Here is a 27182-nt window from a genome sequence, read left to right as displayed (position 1 = left end):
AAAGTAGTGCTGTAACACATAGCCTACATTGTAATATGGTAAATGTATATTGAGGAACCAAAGAAATAAGGTGTTTGCTGTACTCCTAACTACCGGTACCCAAAACTACATTTTACATTTTAGTCATTTAGCAGACGCTCTTATCCAGAGCGACTTACAGTAGTGAATGCATACATTTCATACATTTTTTTTTTCTGTGCTGGCCCCCCGTGGGAACCGAACCCACAACCCTGGCGTTGCAAACACCATGCTCTACCAACTGAGCTACAGGGAAGGCTAACTACTCACAACAGCAATACCATTGCCTTTAACAAATCTTAGTTCAGTCACCAGTTTAAGTTGAGAGTGGGGGTATCCATGGCATTTTCCAATTATCTTCCTATTTTACAAGTAAAAAAAAATTGAGAACCTTTCATAATGTTGCCAAACAAAGACTCAACAAACTTACCTGAGACTCCCTGTCTCTGCCAGTCTGTCCCTGCATATCTGTCCCCAACTCTGCTGTCTGTGTGCCATCTGTTGCCTGCTCTGCCTAATGACATCATTGTGAAACATTTCCATTAGAATTTCATTTCTTTCTTATGAACATTTTATCAACTAGTCTTTGAGATATTAGGCTACTAGGGTTCTTACTATGCATTTTGGTGTACTGAAAAATACTCTGATGTCCGTCTTTTATTTTTCTGCCATTTTTCTACCTGGCTGGCTGGCTACACACACACACACAGTGTGTAGGTTATTTACAGTAGGAGATGGGCTTCTATCATCTTATCTTTTATCATTCTATTTGGGCTTCGATCTAAAAGGTAGCTAGCAAATGTGAAACGGATTAAAATGACAAGAGTTGACAGCTGTATGAGTTCCCCATTTACACAACATATGCTGCAACCTTTTGTAATTTTAATAGTTTGTTTCATATTGGCTGGCTTCCAACAATAGCTGAATTTTCAAAGCTAGCGAGCACCAATTCAGTTTCAGTGGTGTTTGCTATAATCTTTGCTACCCGGGTTAAATAAATAAATAAAAGTTCCCTTGCGACAATTTAGCTTTTGCAACGAGACCATTAAATATATTTAAGACAATGGTAGAAGAGAGTGTAGTTCTGTTCAGTTTGGACTTCAGTTTATCGCTAACCTTATCACAGGGACTTTGAAGCACTAACTTACATCATCTGCATGCTGATCTCGGAATAAATTGACGATAGCAAAGATTCCATCTTTGACGAGGCCACATAAATGGAATAGGTACTAGCTTGCTTAATAGTTAATATTTGCGCGCTAGCTCTGCATATTCAGCTAGTGTGTGTGCGCGATTGACTGGATTAACCTCACGTCAGTTACGTTCATTGAGTGCCTTTCAGACAGTGGATACCACCCCTCTGTTACCTTGCCAGTGGATCAAACCATTGTGAGGAAAAGGGTGGGGTCGCAATCTTTTGAAACTTAAAAACGCGCTATTAAGTGTCTATAATCAGCACAATTGCTTTCATTGCGTATTATTAATATTATTTAAATTACATAGTTATGTTTCAGTGATATATTGGGGGGGGACAAATCATATTTTTCCCAGGATGGCAGATGCCTACTCTTAAAGTAGGTCAGCTTTGCACACTGTCTCCTTTTCTTTTTAATTCATGGCAGCTTTCTGGTTCTAATCATATTTGTTGTGTTTCTGAGTGTTCTCAGAGGAGCTGAGGCATATGCAGAAGCAGATGCAGAGGCTGCAACAGCAGCTAGAGGCCTCCCAGAAGAGCTCTACAGCCACCTCTACCCCAAACAGCATCCCAGGAACAAAGGCACCTTCTAAAGCTAACACTCCCTCACAGAGTCCCCCCAAACAGAGCTCCTCCAAGCCAGTTCGTCCCACACAGAAGACCAAGCCCCAAGCAGGTATTACTTTAATGTTTTTTTTTAGCCCAGGTAGTTACATTGAGTTTCAGAATGTATTCTCATCAAAGTCAAGGCTGACCATACAGGAACACAGTGGTGACAGCATGTCATGTAAGGAGCATCTGTGTCAAGTGAAATAGGTGAGGGTGGTGCCTGTGGATGTGTGTTTTAAAAGGAATCTCTTCATCTGTTGTTTTTGACAGTAGGAAAGCCCTCGTCTGCCCCAGACCGAGGAGACGGCACCAAGCTACAGGAGTCCTCCGACTTCACCGCTCAACTCCAACAACGCTGACCTGTTCAAACGCAAAGGTCAAAGGACAGGTCACCAGGTCCAGCCCAGCACTACAGCAGCCGCTACAGACACCAGAGGTCCACTGGTGGAGATTAAGACTCACAGCTCCTTCCAGCCAATAGCAAGCAGTAGTAGGACCGACAGTACTGTACGTTCATCGCTACCTTCACAGTCCAATGCGGATGCAGCCCTGTCCGCCGTACGACAGGCCAATCCCCTTCCATCTCTCCCTAAAGACAACGCCATCGAGAAGTACTCTGGACTGCGGCTGAGGTCAGAGCACACACACACACACACAGTCATCTACCTATAACACACACAAACACTCCAAGATTTCTTGTCCGTAGCTCAGATATGGATTCTGAATGGTTCATTGGTTTCACAGAGATGGATGGTAAGATGGCCGACCGCAAGCTGATCCGGCTCTCCCAGTTGCCTGAGCGCCTGGCCCGGGAGAAACCGGAGGAGTCTGACTCGGGTCACCTTCGCTGTGCTGGTTAACAAAGCCACACCACAGAGCAACAGCAGACCAGAATTACCCCCTCTATTCCACAGGAGGTTGGTGGCACCTTAATTGGGGAGGACGGGCTCGTGGTAATGGATGGAGCGGAATAGGTGGAATGGTATCAAGCACATGGTGTCCTTGTACTCTGGCTCTGTACTGTATACCAACATGCAACTTCAACATCTACATTTGGTCAATGATCATGTGGAGTTGTTGACATGGACAGGACTCCAGAAGTATGTAAGGCTGACCAATGTTCATAAAAAAAAGTCATTGACTTGATAAGACGTGGGCCAACCTGTATTCATTTCAGATGGGTCAGAGATGGCAGCATTAAGACTTGTCTCCCTCCCTCTGCTCACAGGGTAAGACTTCAGCATCTGGAAGCTGTCTGACCTCCATGACCTGGAAGTCTACGTGTCTCTCTATCTGTTTGGGGAGGTGCATAAGGAACACTGGAAGACTGAGCCAGGCACCGTCATGGGCATCCCCAACCCCATGAAGGCCAAATATGACAGGGTGGGTGTGTGTGTGTGTTTACTTTCTGTAGTGTGTGTGTGTGTGTGTGTGTTCTCACCATCTCCTCTCTTCTCCCACCCCTTCTGTCTCTCTCCCCCCCAGGTGTCTCTGTCAGTGGACCACCATCAGAAGGTGTTGTTGATGGGGGAGGCTCAGGACTATGGCACCTGTAAGGCAGCCAAGAAGAACGGAGACCCCTGCTCTCAGATTGTCAACCTGGTGGGTTTGCCTTTGCATCCAGAAACACACACAACCTGAACTGCTCAACAGCTTCTCCATCCACTCTCTGACCCACACTGACCCTCAGAACTGACCTAAAGGAGGGTGTAGGACTGTTGTCATCTGCTATCTCTCTGCAGTAGGAGGGTGTAGGACTGTTGTCAGACTGGGTTTCCACTACGGAGGCATGTCCTCACCAGCCTGCGTTGCCGCACTGTGAGTGAGTGAGTGAGTGAGTGAGTGAGTGAGTGAGTGAGTGAGTGAGTGAGTGAGTGAGTGAGTGAGTGAGTGAGTGAGTGAGTGAGTGAGTGAGTGAGTGAGTGAGTGAGTGTGTGTGTCACAGTGAATATTGTGTGCATGTGTGTGTTGGTTGTTCAGTGTGTTTACCTATGTAAGCGTCAGTCGTCTCTAAGCAGTGTTTTCTATTAGTGCCGGTAATCAGCCGGTTACAGACTCATTTTCAACTGGCTACTTTTTCCACTTCATATTAAGTAGGCAACTTTTCATTTGAGTTTCAATTGGCTAGTCCGTCAAGCCATCTCCCGCTAGAATGAAAGATCTGCATCTTCTAGTGATCTATTGATAGGAAGGTACCTGTCAATCACAAAGCCAGCGATGACAGGGAAACGCAGTCTGCTGTCTGTCCCGCCTCCCGGTACAATTTGTGCTGGCTGTGGTTGGTTGCAGTCAAATTTCTTTACACAGAGGAGGGAGAGAGGGTGACGGTCGTGAATTTGCACGTCCCACGTAATGTAAGTGGTAACGATGAGTCGAAATCCACTTAGCCAAATTATTGTTTTCTGGCACATAGCCAGTCACGCGGAGTCATGGCGCCTTGCATATTTACTGTGCGTTGATTGACAACTGAACAGCAGGTATTGACTAGTTTATGAAATGTGTCCAACTGTCTTGAATAAAGTCTCCTATATCCCTTTGCCATTCAGAAATCCTGCAACGTGGTTATATGTCCATGGTATCGCATCAGACAAGTAAACCTAAGGACTTTCCTAGGTTTCCTTTGCTAGGATGTCGGGGTTTTCCAGACAGTAATTCTAAAGTGAGTGACTCTGGTCTCGTCGGTCAGTGTAGCCTACCCAATGGCATCGTCTGTCCTTTGGCTCCCTTATAGGCTACTGGTAGGCCTAGTCTTTTTGGCAATTATCTGCATCAAATGTTTTCATAATTGATCTGAAGATGGTGAATCATCACTGCAGGAACATTAGGTAGTGGGGAGCCTCATCCTGGTCCAAATATGGTAATTAGGGCCCTCACAGAGTCCAGGCATTAAAACAGAATTCAACCATATTCAATCATTTATTGACCTTAGTAGGGAATCAACTAAATGTATTGAAAATGTATTCATTTGCCCAAGATGGTCATATTACATGAACAGAATGCAATACCACAACACGTTTTTCTACTCTGGGAGGTGAACTTGATAATGTATTCAATCATTTCGCTGTTTATTTCAGATGGATTCAAGGTATTAGACCAATGGTCGCATTCCTAGTATATCACCAAATATTTCTGTAGAAAAGCCAACGAACGATAAAGGCTTGCCCCGTGTTGAGCTGTTTCCGGTAGGTGCACGTGATTCCTAAGTCCTGCGTACCGGGTAAGTGTTCCCTTGAGACAAACTCCGGCGGACCGGTGTTGTGCCGAAATCTCCCCCTGCCAGAATTCTCCCCCCCCCCCTTCGCGTTCTTCAATGCTGCGACTTGCTTGCAAGTTGAGATTTCTGCTCTTCACTCCGTTGTCAGATTAGCCTACATTTCACTGATCTTAGTTGCAGAAAGCATTTTTGTATGCAGATTTCGGTTTGTGTATGTGGCAGTTCTAGCTTGTATGGCGCCCCGTACCGCACCTGGGAGGCTGCCCGTGTCGCCCGTACCTCAATCCGCTACTGATTTTGTTTGTCTATAAATAAATCTCTTTGCCAAAATTCGCCATCTCTCCCATGTCTTAAAGTGTAAGGATAATAATTCAGTCATAGTTGTTCTTTACTCGCTCCTCTGTTTAATATAACACATACATTAATTATTCGTTTCGGTTGCCTATCCTGACGTGAAGTTTGTTCTATAGAAAGTATTTGACTCTAGCCACAAAATTAAGGAAATTAGAAGGGGGGATTCTGGCAGGGGGGAGATTTTCAGCACAACGCCGGCAAATCTGTGACTAAATCGAGTGCATCTACTGTGCTGCCCAATCGGAGAGCTCAAATCACCGTGGCTGCAGAGCCTCCATGACCCTGACCACAGCCAAGTTTAATAGGCTACTAGCCTACGTAAGATTGAATAACTTTTAAAACCATGACCACAGAGAGACTGTCAACGAATACAGCAAAGAGCTGCTGTTTTTATGAGTGAGTTCATGTTTAAGTTTATATTCAGCACTGTCACTGTTTTTATTCAACACTATTACAAAACGCGCTTCTCCGTTCTTCCGCTCGGGCTGCAGCTGCAATGAATGAGTAGCCAAGTATCGATAGCCCTGCGTTTTATTATTATTAGCAGCTCGTCGTGTCGATTTTAATATCAAGGAATATTTCACTTTCTCTGGTCACAGGAACAACATGAATTTGTGCATGTGGGAGATGCGCTGCGACTCGAGTTTGGCCATCAGGTGGAAGACGGTGTCCCCTCTCTCTGGTCAGTCTCACCGGAGGAAAGGAAGGCGAGAACAGGGACCATGAGAGGCAGTGGGAAAAATAGTTTTGAACAGTCATCCAGCTCTGAATTCCAAGTCTGAAACTCTGGCATCTTTCTAGCGCTCCGACTTTTCCACCTGAAGGTCACTGACGTCGTGATTTGACCCTGTTGACCATCAGATGCATGTACCATCAGTCCAGTAAAATAAAAAAGCTAATTATTTCAATTCATGCTCCACAGTGCCTCACAAGTGCTAAACCAGCTTATCTATTTTGTTATAAAAGCTCAGGTTTTGAAATATAATATGGTTTGATTAACAATATTGGTAGGCCAATCCAATAGCCAATATGCTGTGATAATGTATTAGGCCAACTGCCCAAACCTCATTCCTACAAAACTGTTTGTGTGGGTTAATGTAAAAACAATCTTGAGTAGTAGATCTCAAGCTTGATTTTTGACTGCAAAAGTGATCTTGACTCAGAAAAGGTTGGTGACCACTGTATTAGACTGTACCAGAGGCCATCCAAATAGAGCTCCTGGCTGGCTACTCTTTCTGTTTGGCTGGCTACTCGATGTAGTTGTGGAAAACTATGCTCTAAGTCTTTGTCTGCGCTGTGAGTCAGTATGTGTGTGTTTGTGTTGTTTACACTTATGTACACCTCCGTTCCTGTCTGCGTCTGGGCCTAAGAAGCCCTCCCAGACCACTCTAGGGAACCTGTTTGTGAAGGGATCAGACCAGCTGGCCAGCCAGGCCAAGAGACTTGGGGAGATGGAGGGAGTGAGAGGGGGCGAGAGAGGTTTAAGAGTGGTGCTCTTTCTTCATGTGTTTGATTGTTTTTCAGCCATGAAGTCTAACGAGGTGTCTGGCTGCTCAGACAACTTCAAGGACCTGTTATCCATGCCTACCCCGGGAACCCTCCAACTGAAGAGATACCTCACCAAACCCCCAGGTAACACCAGACCAAACTCATGAACACATCAGATGGGCCATCTGGAGACTAGAGAAAGACAGGAGAGCTTTAGCAGCAAAACTGTGTTTTTTACCTTGGTGTATTTTCTCCCTGCTTGTCAATGCATTCGAATTACAATATATCATATTTTTCTCTCTTCACCCCCCCTCTTTTTCTCTTCTTCCACCTTCTCTCCCTTCCTCCCTCACTCCCCCAGGTTCCAAGGGCTCGGCCGGTGCAGGTGTCCAGTCCATCTCTGCCTCTGACCTGAAGCAGCAGAAACAGCAGCAGAAGCAGCTCTTAGAGAACCGCAGAGGAGTTCCAGCAGAGGGTCCTCCAGAACTCAGGCAAGGCGGGGGTCCCCGGGGCTTCTCTCCCGTCTAGAGGGGCCCTCCTGTCCCCCAAATCTGCCTCAGATGTCCCCAAAGCCACCCAGAGCCCCACCACCCCAACACTGGGGAGGGGTTTTAACAAGGGAGATGGTAACTTGTTTTTTGACCACACCCCTCCTCCGCCCCCAACGGCACACAGCCTGTCAGCAGCCAAGGTAGGTGGTGCTCGCCCTATCAAATGCTTTCATGCTTAGCGTACACTGTTGTGCTGTTGATTTGACTGTAGAATGTGACGTCATTGAAACGCTAGAGTTCAAAGGTCACAGAGGTTGGAGGTTAAAGGTGAAGCTGCCCCGCTTCTCTCTAGTTGGCTGCTCTGAAGAAGCTGAGAGTGAAGGGGGCTGGGCTGGCCAAAGAAGACCCCAACGCTGTGAAAAGGAAGAGGAGCAACAGCACTGACGTCACCACCAGGGTGCAGAAGAACCTGTCCTCGCCCGATGGTAAACACCTGAGCGCACGCACACACACAAACAGAGAGTCCCTGTTCTTACCCATCCTCTGTGATCTGCCTCTGTACAGGTGAACAGCTTGGGGCCGAGGAGGAGGGGCCAGCCCAAAAGAAGAGGCAGGAACAAATGGACTATGTCCAATCAGAGGAGTTCAAGAAGATCCTCAACGCCAAGTCCAGCCACAGGGCCGAGCTACAGGCAGTGAGTCAGAAATTCCACAACCATAGCAGCCTAGTGTACCTGCTCCCTTCTCTATGTAACACTGTAATGATTCCCCTTATCTCTAGCCCAGTGTTATAATAGTTCCTCTCTCCTTAGCCACCAGTACCAGCTGCAAGAGTGCTACTTTGACCCCCTGGTGTAACAATGTAATGATTCCCCCTTGCCCTAGTCCAGGGTTAATAGTTTCTATCGCTCTCTTTAGGCAGAGTACCAGCAGCAGGAGCGCTACTTTGACCCCCTGGTGAAGAAGGAGGCGATGGAGGACAAGATGAGGAACATCAGAGAGCAGAAGTGTTGAGCCGTCAACTGTAAAAAGGTCTGTGTCCAATCACAGATCTTATTCACTAGTGTCATCAGCTGTTCTGCAGTTTAAATCACCAGTTAACAACCAAACCAACAGTTTTATTCTGTTGAGTGAAAATCTACTCCATCTGGGATTTGAACCATCAGCTTTCCTTCACGGTAGTCAGATGAAAAGCCAGATGAAGGCCTCCCGGGTGGCGCAGTGGTCTAAGGCACTGCATCGTAGTGCTAGCTGTGCCACTAGAGATTCTGGGTTCGAGTCCAGGCTCTGTCGCAGCCGGCCGTGACCGGGAGACCCATGGGGTGGCGCACAATTGGCCCAGTGTCGTCCGGGTTAGGAGAGGGTTTGGCCGGCTGGGATGTCCTTGTCCCATCGCGCACTAGCGACTCCTGTGGTGGGCCGGGCGCAGTGCACGCTGACACGGTCGCCAGGTGTACGGTGTTTCCTCCCATTGTGTCAAGAAGCAGTGCGGCTTGGTTGGGTTGTGTTTCGGAGGACGCACGGGAGTTACAGCGATGAGACAAGACTGTAACTACCAATTGGATACCATGAAATTGGGGAGAAAAAGGGGTAAAAATTAAATAAAAATTGAAAAGCCAGATGAAAGACCCTCCTAGCACCTTAGAATTTCCCCCCTGGGCCAACTAGCAATTTAGACTGGTACGATTAATGGTCCCAATGACGTGTGATAACCTAGCATGATAGCAGATTGGGCAGACTGCTCAGAATTCTAATTCACCTACGATCAACATTATTTAATCATCCTGTCAGACCAATATAACTGTCTTTACGGCTTAGTACAGATACATATTTATCTGTGTTTATCTGTGTCTTGTCTCCAGTGTCAGTGCACATACTTCAAGCCCGCTGATTGCTGTGTGAAGGAGAAGCATGAGCTGCAGTGACACGACGCCACCAAACGCTTCTTCAAGTGCCCCTGTGGACAGAGAGCCGTCGCACTGGACCGCCTGCCGCACAAACACTGCAGGTGAGACACGTACACACACACACACGCTACAGTCGAGGCGCACACTCTCAAACACAATGCAGGTCACGTGCTACTGCGTTCATCAGATATGATCATGCTGCGTTCTCTATCGCAGTAACTGTGGCCTGTTCAAATGGCAAAGAGACGGCATGTTGAAGGTAAGTGTCGTGTTCTAGTAGGTTTGGAGTTCAGATGGACCCAAAGCACTTCCTTCTCCCATCTGATTGGTCCTGGGTTTGACTACTACTTCCTGTTCCCTAACTGTTTCCTGTTCCTGTCCACAGGAGAAGTCAGGGCCTAAGATAGCCGGGGAGCTGCTGCAGCCTCGAGGTGACGAGCAGCCCAAGTTCCTCAACGGCTTGCAGTTGCCCTCAGTCACTGACAATCACCTTCATCATTGTTTTCATCATGAAGCGACTACTGCTGGTGCTGTTGGAGTTTCTTGTGTATATTTATCTGCCTTTTGTAGAGTGCTTTTTAAATGTCCTTTTAATGTTTGTTTTTTTACTGTGGATATCATTTGAAGTTGATTATGGATTTGAAATTGCTGTTTTGAATAGATTCAATTGTATTTCCGAATGAGTTGTTTGTTGTTCTCTCCTGCTGGGTTTGATGGGAATGTGCTGATTAAATTGTGCTGAGTGATTTACCAACCATCTCGTCCTTTTTCTGACTTGGGCTCGCTGGAAGAAGTTGTCTCCTGTGCTATATTGCGTTTTTTACAGTCTGAGGGAGTTTTAGAGACACCCAGAATAGTAACGGGAGCTGGATCAAGAGAAGATCAAGTACGTCTGAACAAGGGAATCAGCCCACTGTTTTGCTTCTCCCGAATGTGATTTAATACAGCTTGAAGTGATAGTCTGCCTCATCAAAATGATCAACAGTCGGTTGTATTGATCTAAGCAGGTTGTAAAGAACACATCATCTATCAACCACAGGTGTCCTTACAGTTAAACTTCTCTCTTCTCTTTCCCTCTCTGTCTGTCCCCGGCTCTCTGCCCAGTGCTGTCTAAAGTTGCAGCTGTGGAATGTTGGTAGTCTCGCATGGAATCCCGACATTAATCTCAGTCTGATGAGTTCCCCAGCACTCACTTGCACAGTCTTTCATTTTATCATCCCTTCTCCAGCTTCCCCTCTCTTTTCACTCGCTCTTTCTCTACCCTCCTTCAACTCTCTCTTTCTCTCACATTTAATTCAGGTTATGAATCTTGGTGCTTAAGAATTCACCCCCTGATTTAGTGACACTAACAATGAGAACCTCTATAAATGCCAACAATTTTTTTTTACGGCAGTACATTTTATTGGTGTCTGTGGTTCTGAATTACAGTTACAGGTTTCATATTTGTGATTACAGTTGGGTTACAATACAGAAAAGACGGTACAGTTTCATACACAGATATGAAAGATACACAGACCACACCAAACAGTCCACCACACAGATACATGTACAAACATAGAGATTGAAATAAGCATGCATAGAAGTACACATACAATCACGACAGCCTCCTTTTTCAAACTTGACTTGCCAGTCTTTAATATAAATGTTACAAAACTGCGTTTTATCTACATAATACTACCATTTTAAATGATTGAGTTTAATAGTTTCGTACGTAAACCTTTTTACTCCTAGGTGAGTGACGTTTTGGCCACCTCCCATGGTCTTGTTATGTCCGTCTGATAGGCTAGGTGTATTAATTGGCACAGGGTCCTGCCGATCACAGGCTGGTGCACTATGTTCTGATCTCCTCGGCCTATTGAGCATGCTCACCAACCGCGGGGATAACGGGGGTAGAGTCCATCGTAGTGGAACTCGCGCCACTGTTCTGTCTTCTCCCGTGTCCTCTCATCCTGCTCTGTGGATGGAGAGAGGAGAAGAAGGGAAAGAGGGTTGAGGGTTTTCTGTTTGTGCCAACCTGCAGAGTGTAGAACGCGGAGGACTATGAAAGTGTATTTCTGTCCTTCATGTGAAACACTTTGGTTTACTTATGTGGGAGAAAACACTTCCCAGAAACACAATAGGCACAAGAACTACCACAAACCCAACACATCCCTATACAGACGTGTGGTCAAAGTGTTCAGTGCAGCACACTGTGAAAACTGTGATTAGACTCTGTGATTACTGCAGATAAATCAAGCTGTGGCGTTTACCACTAAGAGGTATAAGGGTCTGAGTTTAACCAAATGGGCACTTATAGTTTAAACCTCATCTTTGGAACAGAGTTAGTCGGTCTTACCATCGCGCTCCTCTTCCACATAGTTCTCAAACTCATCCCTCTGTTCGTCGTAGTACTCCCTCCTCCTCTCATCAGCTGACAGACGTACCCTCTGCTCAGCTATGGAGGGAGGGAGGAAGGGGAAAAGAGGGAAAGAAGGAGAGATAGAAGATGGTGTTATGGTCACTAAGGTAGAGTGAGAGGTGTTGTCTTAGTTACGTAATGAAACTCAAAGATGTTTGGCACCAAACTTCCAACCTGTCCTCACCTCACACTTTCCTCATGCCACACACTGCAGGAAGTCCAACTCTATCACACAGTTTTTGGGAGAGATACTGTACCTGTTTCTTTATATATACACACACACACACACACACACACACACACACACACACACACACACACACACACACACACACACACACACAGAGGTCGGTACTGTATACATTGGACACTAGCCCTCATTTGGGTACACTCAGAAGGTTTATGGTGACATCTCAATATTTGGAGTACACACACACAACAAGAACACACACACTCTGAATAGTAGGTTATTTTCTTACAAAACAGTCTGGTGGAATGAGGCTTTGCGGAATGGAAACTTTCTCAGGTACTAGACTTACTGGTTGGGTTTGCTATCTCTCCCTCTCTCTGTCTGATTCAATTCAAAGGGATTTATTGGTATGGGAAACATATATTTACATTGCCAAAGCAACTGAAATAAACAATCAAAATGAACAATAAACATTACAATCACAATTTTCTAAGGGATAGAAACATTTCAAATGTCATATTGTGGCTATGTACAGTGTTATAATGATGTGAAAATAAAGTACAAAAGGGGAAAAAAATAAACATCAATATGGGTTGTATTTACTGGTTGCCCTTTTCTTGTGGCAACAGGTCACAAATCTCTCTTTCTCTCCCCCTTTCTGTCTCTCTGTCATCGTGGCTGCAGACCTGCTCACGTGTCTTACTGTAACCCAATGACCAAGTTAACAGACCCTTCCATTATCCTCCTCGGGTTTCTTCTCTTTCTTTTCTCTCTCTCGTTTCCTCCTCTCTCTCTCTCTCTCTCTCTCTCTCTCTCTCTCTCCTCTCTCTCTCTCTGCACTAGAATGGTTAATTGGTCCACACATTCCTGTCTCAGCTCCTGCAGTGCCTTCCATTTTACCTGCGCATCACTCCACTAACACGGTCACAACAAAGTCATATTCACACATACACACACATTCACACATACCCTCATGCACGCGCGCACACACACACACTTCTCCCCCTTCTCTCTCATGCACACCCAGCGCCTTGGTGACTGGCTGGCAGGCGATAAAAACAGTAATTTGTAACTAACGCTTTCCAGGAATGTGGGCTTGTTTTCTCTGAGCTGTGGCCCAGAGAGGTGCGCTGACAGGGAGCTGGAGCAGACGACAGCATTTCTGTCTCTGGGACTGGCTGAGAGGGACAGAGAGAGAGAGAGAGAGAGAGAGAGAGAGAGAGGGAAAGAGGCTGCTCCATACTACCCTGTGACTCCTTTTGCTGCCTCCAGCCAGTGTGTGTGTGTGTGTGTGTGTGTGTGTGTGTGTGTGTGTGTGTGTGTGTGTGTGTGTGTGTGTGTGTGTGTGTGTGTGTATTTGTGTGAAACAGATGGCTTCAAATGCTTTTAAGCTTTTGGAGCAGCTACCAGCGATACACCTGTGGGAGTCTTCAGTCTGCCCTCAGAGTTCACAGCCATGACCTCAAACCACACCAGCCAACATTTTAATCCACAGACCATCAAATGAATAGACTTTGAGTACACACACACACCCACACACACACACCACCAGTCTCTACAGAGTGCTGTAAACCTCCCAAAACAAACTGTCCATAATGGCACCAGCAACTTCAACCACATGCAAACACTACCATCATCAACCCCCATGCCCCCTGTCCTGCCCCTGCCCTGGATCCATGGTAACGCCCCATAGTGATGCTAAACAGCCTCACCAAGGACCTCCGCCTCATGTTTGCCCGAGCGCCGACTACGCTTTTTGAAGAAGTTTGCTGCAGCCGCCTCGGGCATGAAGACTCGCCGCGCTGACCCTGGGGGCAGAGAGTACCAGGGAAGGGTCAAAGAGGGTCATTGGGGTCACTCGGGTTGGGGAGGGGGAATGGAACATATGACAATCACCTTTGGGCTCTGCAGCTTTTCCCTCTCTTCCATCTGTCACCGATGCACTCCACACCCCGGGGGAGACTGGGAGAGAGAGAGGTTTTTGTCAATTTTACACTTGAGCTGATCAGCAAGGCCTCTTTCTAGAAGTTCTGCACAAGAACCTTTCAGAAAAGGTCTCACCGTAAACATCAAACCACCATAAAAAAAGTTTTAAAAATTCACCCTCCACCTCCTCTCCCACACCCTTCCTTGAACCCCCCCCCCCCCCCCAGCATGTCAACCCCCTATCGTGGTACTTACGTGTGAGGATGAGGAGGGTGGCGAGCAGAGAGAGAAAGACCAGATGAGTCCAGGACATGATGAAGAATACAGTGAAGCAGCGCTGCGAACAGTGAAGTTATGAACTGAGAGAGAGAGGGAGAGGCGAGGGAGGGAGAGGGGAGGGATGGAGAGAGTGGGTGTGAAGAGAAAGAGAGGGAGTTTTGGGGAAGGGGGACAGCTGGAATTTCGTTTGCCCAGAGGAGGGGTGAGGAGGGGGGGGCATGAAATATAACCTGAGCCAGAATCTGTGTTGTCGTTACTGAGAGACACTTAAGAACACACAAGAAAAATCTCCAGAGACCATATACAGGGGGGTACCGGTACAGAGTCAATGTGCCGTGGCACCGGTTAGTTGAGGTAATATGTACATGAAGGTACAGTTATTACAGTGACTATGCATAGATGATAACAACAGAGAGTAGCAGCGGTGTAAAAGAGGGGGAGAGGAGGGGGGGGGGGCAATGCAAATAGTCTGGGTAGCCATTTGATTTGGTGTTCAGGAGTCGTATGGCTTGGGGGTTGAAGCTGTTTAGAAGCCTCTTGGACCTAGACTTGGCGCTCCGGTACCGCTTGCCGTGTGGTAGCAGAAAGAACAGTTTATGACTAGGGTGGCTGGAGTCTTTGAGCAAAAAAAGAAACATCCCTTTTTCAGGACCCTGTCTTTCAAAGATAATTCGTAAAAATCCAAACAACTACACATATCTATATTGTAAAGGGTATAAACACTGTTTCCCATGCTTGTTCAATGAACCATAAACAAATAATGAACATGCACCTGTGGAATGGTCGTTAAGACACTAACAGCTTACAGACGGTAGGCAATTAAGGTCACAGTTATGAAAACTTAGGATACTAAAGAGGCCTTTCTACTGACTCTGAAAAACACCAAAAGAACGATGCCCAGGGTCCCTGCTCATCTGGGTGAACGTGCCTTAGGCATGCTGCAAGGAGGCATGAGGACTGCAGATGTGGCCAGGGCAATAAATTGCATTGTTCGTACTGTGACATCGCTACAGGGAGACAGGACGGACAGCTGATCGTCCTTGCAGTGGCAGACCACGTGTAACAACACCTGCACAGGATCGGTACCTAGAACATCACACCTGCGGGACAGGTACAGGATGGCAAGGGTCCATCATGGAGGTGGAGGGTCCATCATGGTCTTGGGCGGTGTGTCACAGCATCATCGGACTGAGCTTGTTGTCATTGAAGGCAATCTCAACTTTGTGCATTACAGGGAAGACATCCTCCTCCCTCATGTGGTACCCTTCCTGCAGGCTCATCCTGACATGACCCTCCAGCATGACAATGCCACCAGCCATACTGCTCGTTCTGTGCATGATTTCCTGCAAGACAGGAATGTCCGTGTTCTGCCATGGCCAGCGAAGAGCCCAGATCTCAATCCCATTGAGCACGTCTGGGACCTGTTGGATCGGAGGGTGAGGGCTAGGGCCATTCCCCCCAGAAATGTCCTGGAACTTGCAGGTGCCTTGGTGGAAGAGTGGGTTAACATCTCACAGCAAGAACTGATAAATCTGGTGCACTGCAGTACTTAATGCAGCTGGTGGCCACACCAGATACTGACTGTTACTTTTGATTTTGACCCCCCCTTTGTTCAGGGACACATTATTCAATTTCTGTTAGTCACATGTCTGTGGAACTTGTTCAGTTTATGTCTCAGTTGTTGAATCTTGTTATGTTCATACAAATATTTACACATGTTAAGTTTGCTGAAAATAAACACAGTTGACAATGAGAGGACGTTTCTTTTTTTGCTGAGTTTATGTCATGCAGAAGAGAGGGATGAAGGAGAGAGAGAGAGAGGGATGAGAGAAAGTGACATATATGAGAAGGAGAGAGCAAGTGAGAAGGAGCAGAGATAGAGATTGATGTTCATTACACCTCCCAAATCATAAGGGTGTCACTGATCTAAATGTCAGTATAGGAGCCACACACAGCACAAGGAGTGGAGGAGGATAGTGTGTGTGGTCTGCTCCGGGTTACTGATCTGAGGTCAGTTCAGGCCAATGAGGACACTTCTTTCATCACTGTCCAATCAGTGACCATGTCACAGGCGTCGTGGTGAACAGACCAAGTCGCAGCGTGTTGAGTGCTCATATTTTATTTTTGAATGAAAAAGCACTTCACAAAGAAAAAACTAATGACAGCCAAACAGTTCTGTCAGGTATCCTAACATACTAAACAGAAAACAACCACCCACAAAACCCAAAGGAAAACAGGCTGCCTAAGTATGGCTTCCAATCAGAGACAACGAAAGACACCTGCCTCTGATTGGAAACCATACTCGGCCAAACATGGAAAACGAAGCATAGAAAATGAAAACTAGAACAAATTCCCCTTGAACCAAAAAAAAAAAAAAACACACAAAACAACCCCCCCTGCCACGCCCTGACCATTCTACTATGGCAAATGACCCTTTTCACTGGTCAGGACATGACAGACCAGGGTCTCGCTGGAGATGTCAAAGCTGCTTTTGTATCCCTCAGTTTGTACATGTGAAGATGTAGTGTGTGTTTCGTGTTTTCAACTCTGATGTTTTCGCTGCTTGGAAGACTTGTAGACCAGGAGACTCTTAAGGAGGAGATACAGATGGGGATTAAAATGTGTTTGTCTGTGTGTTAACTTGCTGCGTGTGTCCATCTGTTGTATTGTGTGTGTGGATGCATATGTTTTCCCCCTGAAGAGAAGCAGGTGTGTGTGTTTCGTGTGTGTGTTTCGTGTTGATGCATGCCAGCCTTGCATATGCCTGGGCATATGCAAAGCAGCAGAGCCCATTCGCCACTCTGGTATGGATGATCTCAGTACTGTGCATTGCCCCGATGGGCACAGCTCCCATAAGTTACAAACAATGTGCTATACCCTCCACATGAGGTTGGGTGGCACCTTAATTTGGGAGGACGGGCTCGTGGTAATGGCTGGAGCAAAACAAGTGAAATGGTATCAAGTACATCAAACACATACAGCTGAAGTCGGAAGTTTACATACACTTTGGTTGGACTCATTAAAATTTGTTTTTCAACCACTCAACAAATGTCTTGTTAACAAACTACAGTTTTAGTAAGTTGGTTAGGACATCTACTTTGTGCATGACACAAGTAATTTATTTCACTTATAATTCACTGTATCACAATTCCAGTGGGTCAGAAGTTTACATACACTAAGTTGACTGTGCCTTTAAACAGCTTGGAAAATTCCAGAAAATGACATCATGGCTTTAGATGCTTCTGATAGGCTAATTGACATAATTTGAGTCAATTGGAGGTGTACCTGTGGATGTATTTCAAGGCCTACCTTCAAACTCAGTGCCTCTTTGCTTGACATCATGGGAAAATCAAAAGAAATCAGCAAAGACCTCAGAAAACAAATTGTAGACCTCCACAAGTCTGGTTCATCCTTGGGAGCAATTTCCAAATGCCTGAAGGTACCACGTTCATCTGTACAAACAATAGTACGCAAGTATAAACACCATGGGACCACGCAGCCGTCATACCGCTCAGGAAAGAGACGCGTTCTGTCTCCTAGAGATGAACGTACTTTGGTGCGAAAAATGCAAATCAATCCCAGAACAACAGCAAAGGACCTTGTGAAGATGCAGGAGGAAACAGGTACAAAAGTATCTATATCCACAGTAAAACGAGTCCTATATCGACATAACCTGAAAGGCCGCTCAGCAAGGAAGAAGCCACTGCTCCAAAACCGCCATAAAAAAGCCAGACTACAGTTTGCAACTGCACATGGGGACAAAGATCGTACTTTTTGGAGAAATGTCCTCTGGTCTGATGAAACAAAAATAGAACTGTTTGGCCATAATGACCATCGTTATGTTTGGAGGTAAAAGGGGGATACTTGCAAGCCGAAGAACATCATCCCAACCATGAAGCACGGGGGTGGCAGCATCATGTTGTGGGGGTGCTTTGCTGCAGGAGGGACTGGTGCACTTCGCAAAATAGATGGCATCATGAGGACAGAAAATTATGTGGATATATTGAAGCAACATCTCAAGACATCAGTCAGGAAGTTAAAGCTTGGTCGCAAATGGGTCTTCCAAATGGACAATGACCCCCAAGCATACTTCCAAAGTTGTGGCAAAATGGCTTAAGGACAACAAAGTCAAGGTATTGGAGTGGCCATCACAAAGCCCTGACCTCAATCCTAAAGAAAATGTGTGGTCAGAACTGAAAAAGTGTGTGCGAGCAAGGAGGCCTACAAACCTGACTCAGTTACACCAGCTCTGTCAGGAGGAATGGCCCAAAATTCACCCAACTTATTGTGGGAAGCTTGTGGATGGCTACCTGAAACGTTTGACCCAAGTTAAACAATTTAAAGGCAATGCTACTAAATACTAATTGAGTGTATGTAAACTTCTGACCCACTGGGAATTTGAAGAAAGAAATAAAAGCTGAAATAAATCATTCTCTCTACTATTAGCCTGGTTCCTCTCTAGGTTTCTTCCTAGGTTTTGGCCTTTCTAGGGAGGTTTTCTTAGCCACCGTGCTTCTACACCTGCATTGCTTGCTGTTTGGGGTTTTAGGCTGGGTTTCTGTACAGCACTTTGAGATATCAGCTGATGTAAGAAGGGCTATATAAATACATTTGATTTGATTTATTATTCTGACATTTCACATTCTTAAAATAAAGTGGTGATCCTAACTGACCTATGACAGGGAATTTTTACTAGGATTGAATGTCAGGAATTGTGAAAAACTGAGTTTAAATGCATTCGGCTAAGGTCTATGTAAACTTCCGACTTCAACTGTAGTTTCCTTGTGTTTGATGCCATTCCATTTGCTCCGTTCCAGACATTATTATGAGCAGTTCTCCCCTTAGCAGCCTCCACTGACATTACCCTCATATGAACTCACACAACTTATTCACACACAAATGGTAAGTGTGAAAAATGATCAGGAAACATCTCAGTCTCCGTTTGAAAACATAGGGCAAACGCTCCCTCACACACAGGAACTCTGTTTCCTTCACACATATGTAAATCCTATCACTTGCCAGGTATCCAGACTGGTGCTGTATATGGAAATTGGGGGTGGATGCTATTCATCTTAATTGTAATGCTCTTTCTCTGTCTTTAAATTGTCCTTATTGTCTCATCCTCCTATCCCTGAACCCCCCCTCCCCCACACCATTCTAAGAACTCTACCTCCCCCCAACGCTGTGTCTGGATCTGGGACAGGGCGGGACAATGGGATCGTACATGTCTCCACGGTGATGGGAGATTTCACAGAGCTTTAGCTGCTGAATATTCATGAGCCCTGAGGTTGGGGGGAGGAGCTGGCTGGGAGTGTGTCTGGAAAGCAGATTGGGTCGAGGGGGAAGGGGAAGGTAAAACACGTCAGATTTAGGGGATCAGGAAGGGTCTCCGAGGTGGTGTGTGTGTGTGTGTGTGTCTGGGATGCGGTACAAAGGAGTGAGGAAACCAAGAGAGTATCTCACCATCCCCACTAGAATCTCACCATCCTCACTAGAATCTCACCATCCTCACTAGAACTCCAAGGAACAGATGATAAAGAGAATGAAGCAAATGATTCTGAGTCCGTTTATTGTCAGTTACATCGACAATAATGAAAGGAAATCACGTATAAACTAATTGTCAAACAAAGTACTCATTACAAACTCATTAAAAGCAGCATAGATTTGATTGTTAAGGCGGCGATGTAAAATACACCTAGGATTCTGTTATATTAAGGTATCAAGGTTACTGGTATTTCATGGCGGACTGGTCTACAAAGCGACACTCCGAGTACCTGGTTTCCAAAATGTACTAAAACATACTCATATTTATAACAGAAATAGCCTCCTATTCACCTTCATTCACTCACCTCTCGTACACACTCTCTTTGTCCCAGTCTATCACGCTCTCTTTCTTCTCTCTCTCTCTCTCTCACACATTCTACCTCTGCTCCTCTCCCTCCAGTCCACCACACAGTAAGTGCTTCATTGTCAGGCAGAAGATGATCACTTCAATCAATGCTTAACTGTGCAATTAACATCCCTTTAGTTTAATATGTTAAACACACCCGGCCAACAGCCCTGACAGGACTCTTGGACACTCACTCTCGCCCAACGAAAAAATTACTCCTGTCAATGAGTCTCAGCTTATTGGCTGGTGGATTGGACAACTTTTTTCAATCTCCTTTGATTGGCAGGTTGTTAGTAGTGAGTGACACTGCGGTGGGCGGGCTCTCTCACAGATTGGTCCTTTCCCCTTGCACCAGACGGCCCCTTACAGCCCAGGTATCCTATATCACACACAAAACAGACAGTGTTACACACAGCACACTGTTACCCACAGTTTATTAACAATGTGTTTGATGTATACTGTATCACTCCTGCAGAGATGTGATGTACCTCAAATGTGACGTCATCAACAGCATATTTCCTTGCTGCGATCTCTTTCACCTCCTGGCCTATGTTCTCCTGGGTGGTTCCCCTCACGTCAATGTAATAGCAGTCAGCACTGGCATAGTGGCAGGAGATGGCCTACACACACACACACACACACACACACACACACACACACACACACACACACACACACACACACACACACACACACACACACACACACACACACACTTCCATGATTTAGGGATCCTAGAATGGTTATGTATCTATGACTTCCAGAGCATTTTTCAGTGTTGAGTGTGTTACCTTGCGGAAGCCCTGCGTCTGGTTCATTCCAGATCCATGGATCAATAGAGGGTGGAAGAACACTGTGTCTCCTTTCTCCATCTCCAGGTGCACCCTGGGATGATTGGGGTCATGGTCACGGACACCGTGGTACATCTTATTGACCCCGCCCTGAGGAAGAGGAAAGGGAAGTGATGTCACAAGATCTAGTGGGAGTAGTCGTGCTTGTTGAGGATGCAGGTGTGTGTGTATCACCTCCCACTCTGGGTAGTCGTGTTCTTTGAGTGTGCCGTGGTGAGAACCAGGAAGGACCACCAGACAGCCGTTCTGGCGGTTAACCTTCTCCATGGCGGTCCAGGAACACACAATGCGGTCTGCCGGACGGAATGGAAAATAATGCAGGTCCTGGTGCATGGGGTGGCGAGATGTCTTATTACCTGAGATAGATCACACACAAATAAACATACATTACATAGACAGGCTCGCTGTTTTCACTCTCTAGAACAGGGGTGGGCAACTCCAGTACGCGAGTGCCTGATTGGTGTCACACTTTTTCTTCATCCCTAGCAAACACAGCTGATTCATCAAAATGCATTCTAAACTGAAGATCATGATTAGGTGATTATTGGAGTCAGGTGTGTTTAGCTGGGGCAGAACTGTGACACCAATCAGGCCCTCGAGGACTGGAATTGCCCACCTCTGCTCTAGAAGGTGTGTCTATGTGTGTCTTTCTGGATCAGGGGGGTCAGTGTTAGGGGTTGAGGGTCAGGGGTTAGAGGTTAGATAAGGGTCACACTGTTCTGTACCTGTGTCTGGGGGCTTGTTGATCAGCATGGTGTGCATGGCCATGATGTTGGGACCAGTGAAACACTCCACATAATTCAGGATCTGAGAAAGACAAAGACAAGTGAAATAATAAAAACTAGACATGGAAAAAATGAAGAAAAAAAGGAAGGAAAGACTGTAAGAACGTGTGTGTTCTGAGCTTGTGTGTGCGCTTGAGAGTGTGTGTGTGTGTGTGTGTGTGTGTGTGTGTGTGTGTGTGTGTGTGTGTGTGTGTGTGTGTGTGTGTGTGTGTCCGTTTCAGCCTGATCACTAGAAATAGACTTCGATTTCGGACGTTTGAAAAGGTCCTGAGAACGTGGATATCTACGCCTTCCTCGGCGCTCACCAAAATATGTAATAAAAACGATTGCCTCGCATGAACTCGTGATGCTCGGAGACGAAGCGCGCTGCCCAGACCACTGCGTTACGGCAGTTCCCAATGCTCGAGCAAAAATAGATGTTCATCCAAAAGACGTCGACGTGCGTGGCTCTATGTGTGTGTGTCCATGTGTGTGTGTACCTGAGGCAGGCTACAGTAGCGGAATAACTCAGGCTCTTCCTGGAAGTCCTGCAGCTTGGAGATGGCCTTCTGGTCAGGGACGAACTCTGACTTGGCGATGGACACGTCCCTCATCACCACCAGCCCCGGGACCTGCACCTCCCGACGGCATATCCGTTCAAACGCCGCCCTGCCACACACGCACACACACACACACACACACACACACACACACACACACACACACAACACACACACACACACACACACACACAAACTCAGTCCTTGTTCAGTGTAGCATCACTAATTAAGCCCAGCTGGTAAAGCCATGTGTCTCTGGTACAGAGGAGCAGTGTTCTAGTGTTTTGCTGGTGAACCATGCTGCATGTTGGGTCAAAGACAGGGGACATATTGAAGCGCTGGTGGAGACAGTCAAGTCAAGGGATCTTAATTCTCTTCGGTGGTCTTTTTGTACTTTCATTGTTGCGCACTCTACGTTAGACGCCTGTTTTTTGTTTATCTAGTGTTATCCTTTCAGTAACATCTGAGACCTTTCTGTTGTCTCTCTCATGGTGTTGTGGTCTTACCTGAATCTGTCTATGTCCTCCCCAGACACCAGGCCCTTGATAAGGAGGAAGCCATCCTCCTCATAGGAGATTCTCTGCTCAGTGCTCAGCAGATCATTGTCAAAGGAATACCTGGATACAGCAAGTGAATGACAGTGTGATAAACACTTATTAGACTCTGTGCCTGACAGTGTGATAAACACTTATTAGACTCTGTGCCTGACAGTGTGATAAATGCTTATTAGACTCTGTGCCTGACAGTGTGATAAATGCTTATTAGACTCTGTGCCTGACAGTGTGATAAATGCTTATTAGACTCTGTGCCTGACAGTGTGATAAATGCTTATTAGACTCTGTGCCTGACAGTGTGATAAATGCTTATTAGACTCTGTGCCTGACAGTGTGATAAACACTTATTAGACTCTGTGCCTGACAGTGTGATAAATGCTTATTAGACTCTGTGCCTGACAGTGTGATAGTGTGATAAATGCTTATTGGACTCTGTGCCTGACAGTGTGATAAACGCTTATTAGACTCTGTGCCTATGTTACAATGTGTTTAGATACAGAGTGACGGTAACTCAAAGTTGAATGAACTACTGAGGGGATCTCAGCATTGTGTAATGTACACAGTAAGTAGGGCAAGGGTCAGTACCTGTACTTTTAGACTGTCATAATATAAGGCCGTTGACAGTCAAAAACAGCCCAAATAGGAGATTGATGTGTCACTTACCTCAGTGCTTGTGGTTGATAGTAGGCAACGTTTTGGCCAGAGGTAGATGCTTGCTTTATGCAATGAATTAAGGCCATACATGAATGATGTCTTATAACAAAATTGTTATTTGTAGCTATTACACATTTATCTAAGCTATGTCATACCGTTAATTATAACAACAAATTAAATTGTGAATACCTATAGCCTAATACTTACAAGCGCGCCTTTTATGCATACATAGCCTTTAAGATAGTGTAGTCTTATATGGATAAATAAACACATTTACAGAAAATAAATACATTTTGCAATGATGTTATAGTTCCGCTCCCAATGTTCAGTTCGCTCTGAAAAGGCCTGACAATTTACTCATGCTCCGGCCTGTCCTGCAAAGCTGTACCGACGCACAGACCCTGAAAGTCGGTCAGAAATTCCAGCACCGCGCAGCCATGGAGAAACACACGACATTTACAGTAAAACAGTTGAAAAGGATACAACAAAAGAAGATGGCCGATCTAGATGATTCACGACCACTTTCAGTCTGTCTGCCGCTCGAGACATTTTGCAAGAATATATGTTTTATTCTGTATTCCCTTCGATGCGCAGACAGTCATATGCCCACTGTTATGTAGACCTACAGTATGCTGCTGCTGTCCGCTACTCTCCAACTAGGTCGAAGTCCACAAGTGAGAGTGACATTGACAAACGCTCGCGCGCACACGCACACACATGCACGTTTGTTTTACTATTCTTGTGGGGTAAAAACAATTTGGTCCCCTTCAATATCCTATGTTCCCTTACACCTAACCCTTAACCTAACCTTCACCTTAACCCTAACCCTTACCTTAACCCCAAAACCACCTAAACCTAACCCATAACCCTAATGCTAACCCTAATTGTAACCCTAACCCTTTTGGTCCCTACAAGGATAGTAAAACCAAACACACACACACACACACACACACACACACACACACACACACACACACACACACACACACACACACACACACACACACACACACACACACACACACTATTAATTGAATGGAAGCTTTCCCTCATTTCAGCCTGGCCTCAGAGCTCATTTCAGTCATGGTGAACAACAACAACAACAACAAACAAGCAAACAAATAATTAGACACAAAACACTAAATACCACTCCTCAATCCCATCATCCGCGTAAGCCCACAAGACATGAGAGAATAAAAGAAAACAGAGCATCTTTGAGACAAACGTACAAAACATGCAACAGATATAGCCTAATAACTGAATGAACTATTAGGAGACAGAGATCAACAGATATAGCCTAATAACTGAATGAACTATTAGGAGACAGAGATATAGCCTAATAACTGAATGAACTATTAGGAGACAGAGATCAACAGATATAGCCTAATAACTGAATGAACTATTAGGAGACAGAGATCAACAGATATAGCCTAATAACTGAATGAACTATTAGGAGACAGAGATCAACAGATATAGCCTAATAACTGAATGAACTATTAGGAGACAGAGATCAACAGATATAGCCTAATAACTGAATGAACTATTAGGAGACAGAGATCAACAGATATAGCCTAATAACTGAATGAACTATTAGGAGACAGAGATCAACAGATATAGCCTAATAACTGAATGAACTATTAGGAGACAGAGATCAACAGATATAGCCTAATAACTGAATGAACTATTAGGAGACAGAGATCAACAGATATAGCCTAATAACTGAATGAACTATTAGGAGACAGAGATCAACAGATATAGCGTAATAACTGAATGAACTATTAGGAGACAGAGATCAACAGATATAGCCTAATAACTGAATGAACTATTAGGAGACAGAGATCAACAGATATAGCCTAATAACTGAATGAACTATTAGGAGACAGAGATCAACAGATATAGCCTAATAACTGAATGAACTATTAGGAGACAGAGATCAACAGATATAGCCTAATAACTGAATGAACTATTAGGAGACAGAGATCAACAGATATAGCCTAATAACTGAATGAACTATTAGGAGACAGAGATCAACAGATATAGCCTAATAACTGAATAAACTATTAGGAGACAGAGATATAGCCTAATAACTGAATGAACTATTAGGAGACAGAGATCAACAGATATAGCCTAATAACTGAATGAACTATTAGGAGACAGAGATCAACAGATATAGCCTAATAACTGAATGAACTATTAGGAGACAGAGATCAACAGATATAGCCTAATAACTGAATGAACTATTAGGAGACAGAGATCAACAGATATAGCCTAATAACTGAATGAACTATTAGGAGACAGAGATCAACAGATATAGCCTAATAACTGAATAAACTATTAGGAGACAGAGATATAGCCTAATAACTGAATGAACTATTAGGAGACAGAGATATAGCCTAATAACTGAATGAACTATTAGGAGACAGAGATATAGCCTAATAACTGAATGAACTATTAGGAGACAGAGATATAGCCTAATAACTGAATGAACTATTAGGAGGCAGAGATCAACAGATATAGCCTAATAACTGAATGAACTATTAGGAGACAGAGATCAACAGATATAGCCTAATAACTGAATAAACTAGGGGACAGAGATCAACAGACAAAGAATGATAATTAATTCCCTTATTTTAACTAGGCAAGTCAGTTAAGAACAAATACTTACAATGACAGCCTGGTGGGTTAACTGCCTTGTTCTGGGGTAGAAAGACAGATTTGTACTTTGTCAACTGGGGGATTTGAACTTGCAACCTTTTAGGTTACTAGCCCAACGCGCTATCCACTAGGCTAATGATGACCAGGGATGTTGTCTTGATATGTGCGTGAAAACAGACAATTTGACTGTCCTGCTAAGCATTCAAAATATAACGAATAGTTTTGGGCATCAGGGAAAATGTATGGAGTAAAAAGTGCATTACTTTCGTTAGGAATGTAGTGAAGTAAAAGTAGCCAAAAATATAAATAGTAAAGTAAAGTACAGATACCCCCAAAATCGACTTAAGTAGTACTTAAAAGTATTTTTACTAAATAATTTGCACCACTGATTAATAGGCCTAGTTGTCAGGGAATGTAGGCTATGATGTATCTGTGTAGTAAACCTACTGCAGGAGGCGCTACAAAACTACTCATTGAATGAAGGGCCATATTGGTGCTGCTGGTAGGCGGCCACCAATCGCATTCAGTTCATTTCCCCCCTCTCTCTCTCCATGTCAGCAGCAGCATAGGCGGAGGCGTCAGAATGCGGGCAGCCAAAGCTTGCACCCCTACCGGTTCATCCACAGACACAATCCGTTCTCACTCCCCATAAGCTCCCTGCTCGACATAGAAGTGAGCTTTCGGGAATCTGGTCTGTAATGTTTATCATTTGAATTTTGAAAACGGTGTTCATGTGAGAACATTCTGTACGGAATAATGTGAGCAAGAGAAAAGCAAGACGTAGACGAACTGTTTTTACGGGTGGGTGGAAAGACGGGCATCCGGCCTCCGAGGAAGCGCCTATCGAGGTGTGGAAGTCAGGTCGAAGCAACGTACATCGTTTCTGGTAAGTAGCCAAATGGTGTGGCTTCATGTAGGTTTACAAGCACACTATCCACCAGAATGGCTACTGAAATGCCGCTTTAAAAGGACTAGAAACCATGTTGCCAGTGGGCAATGTTGCGTCGCCACAAGGGTCTGGTTGAGTTGACCAACTATTTTGCTCGCTTGTCAAAATAGGACTAGATACAGGACACCTACTAATATGAGTTGTATTAACACAATTATATGTGTTTAAATACCTTAGCGAGTGGTTACAATGGGCAATACCATTGTTGTTTATTTGCCTTCAGCCTATAGGCTACG

General features: G+C 45.1%; 3 protein-coding genes and 1 pseudogene across 4 annotated transcripts in view; 2 read left to right on the top strand and 2 right to left on the bottom strand.

Moving 5' to 3' along the window:
* Positions 1–1699: 1699 nt before the first annotated feature.
* Positions 1700–10030, top strand: LOC106576207 (protein MCM10 homolog; annotated as a pseudogene).
* Positions 10031–10653: 623 nt separating this feature from the next.
* Positions 10654–14152, bottom strand: LOC106598375 (putative cartilage matrix-associated protein). Its single transcript, XM_045699824.2, has 5 exons — positions 14046–14152; positions 13761–13826; positions 13577–13672; positions 11612–11710; positions 10654–11230 (listed from the first exon to the last, which is right to left on the bottom strand). The coding sequence occupies exons 1-5, from the start codon at positions 14101–14103 to the stop codon at positions 11142–11144; spliced, it is 408 nt and encodes a 135-aa protein (XP_045555780.1). The 5' UTR covers positions 14104–14152; the 3' UTR covers positions 10654–11141.
* Positions 14153–19621: 5469 nt separating this feature from the next.
* On the bottom strand, positions 19622–23935 carry phyh (phytanoyl-CoA 2-hydroxylase). Its single transcript, NM_001140211.1, is given in 9 exon segments — positions 19622–20338; positions 20448–20579; positions 20751–20900; positions 20985–21166; positions 21536–21617; positions 22075–22243; positions 22641–22751; positions 23352–23404; positions 23826–23935. Coding segments are annotated over 9 exon segments (999 nt in total). The 5' UTR covers positions 23892–23935; the 3' UTR covers positions 19622–20284.
* A 2587-nt stretch (positions 23936–26522) lies between these two features.
* LOC106595630 (cyclin-dependent kinase 17) overlaps positions 26523–27182 on the top strand; it is a 37232-nt gene continuing 36572 nt past the window's right edge. Inside the window, exon 1 of one of the 2 annotated variants that reach the window (XM_045699820.2) lies at positions 26523–26883. The gene's annotated coding sequence lies outside the window, so the exon portion shown is untranslated. The remainder of the gene's footprint in view (positions 26884–27182) is intronic. The other variant, XM_082963886.1, reaches the window with a different exon arrangement.

The sequence above is a fragment of the Salmo salar genome, chromosome 17 (genome assembly GCF_965601325.2).
Source record: "Salmo salar chromosome 17, fSalSal1, whole genome shotgun sequence".
NCBI classification, from domain to species: Eukaryota; Metazoa; Chordata; class Actinopteri; order Salmoniformes; family Salmonidae; genus Salmo; species Salmo salar.
The sequence above is the reverse complement of the archived record's forward strand: the minus strand, read 5'-3'. Positions and strand labels throughout refer to the sequence as shown.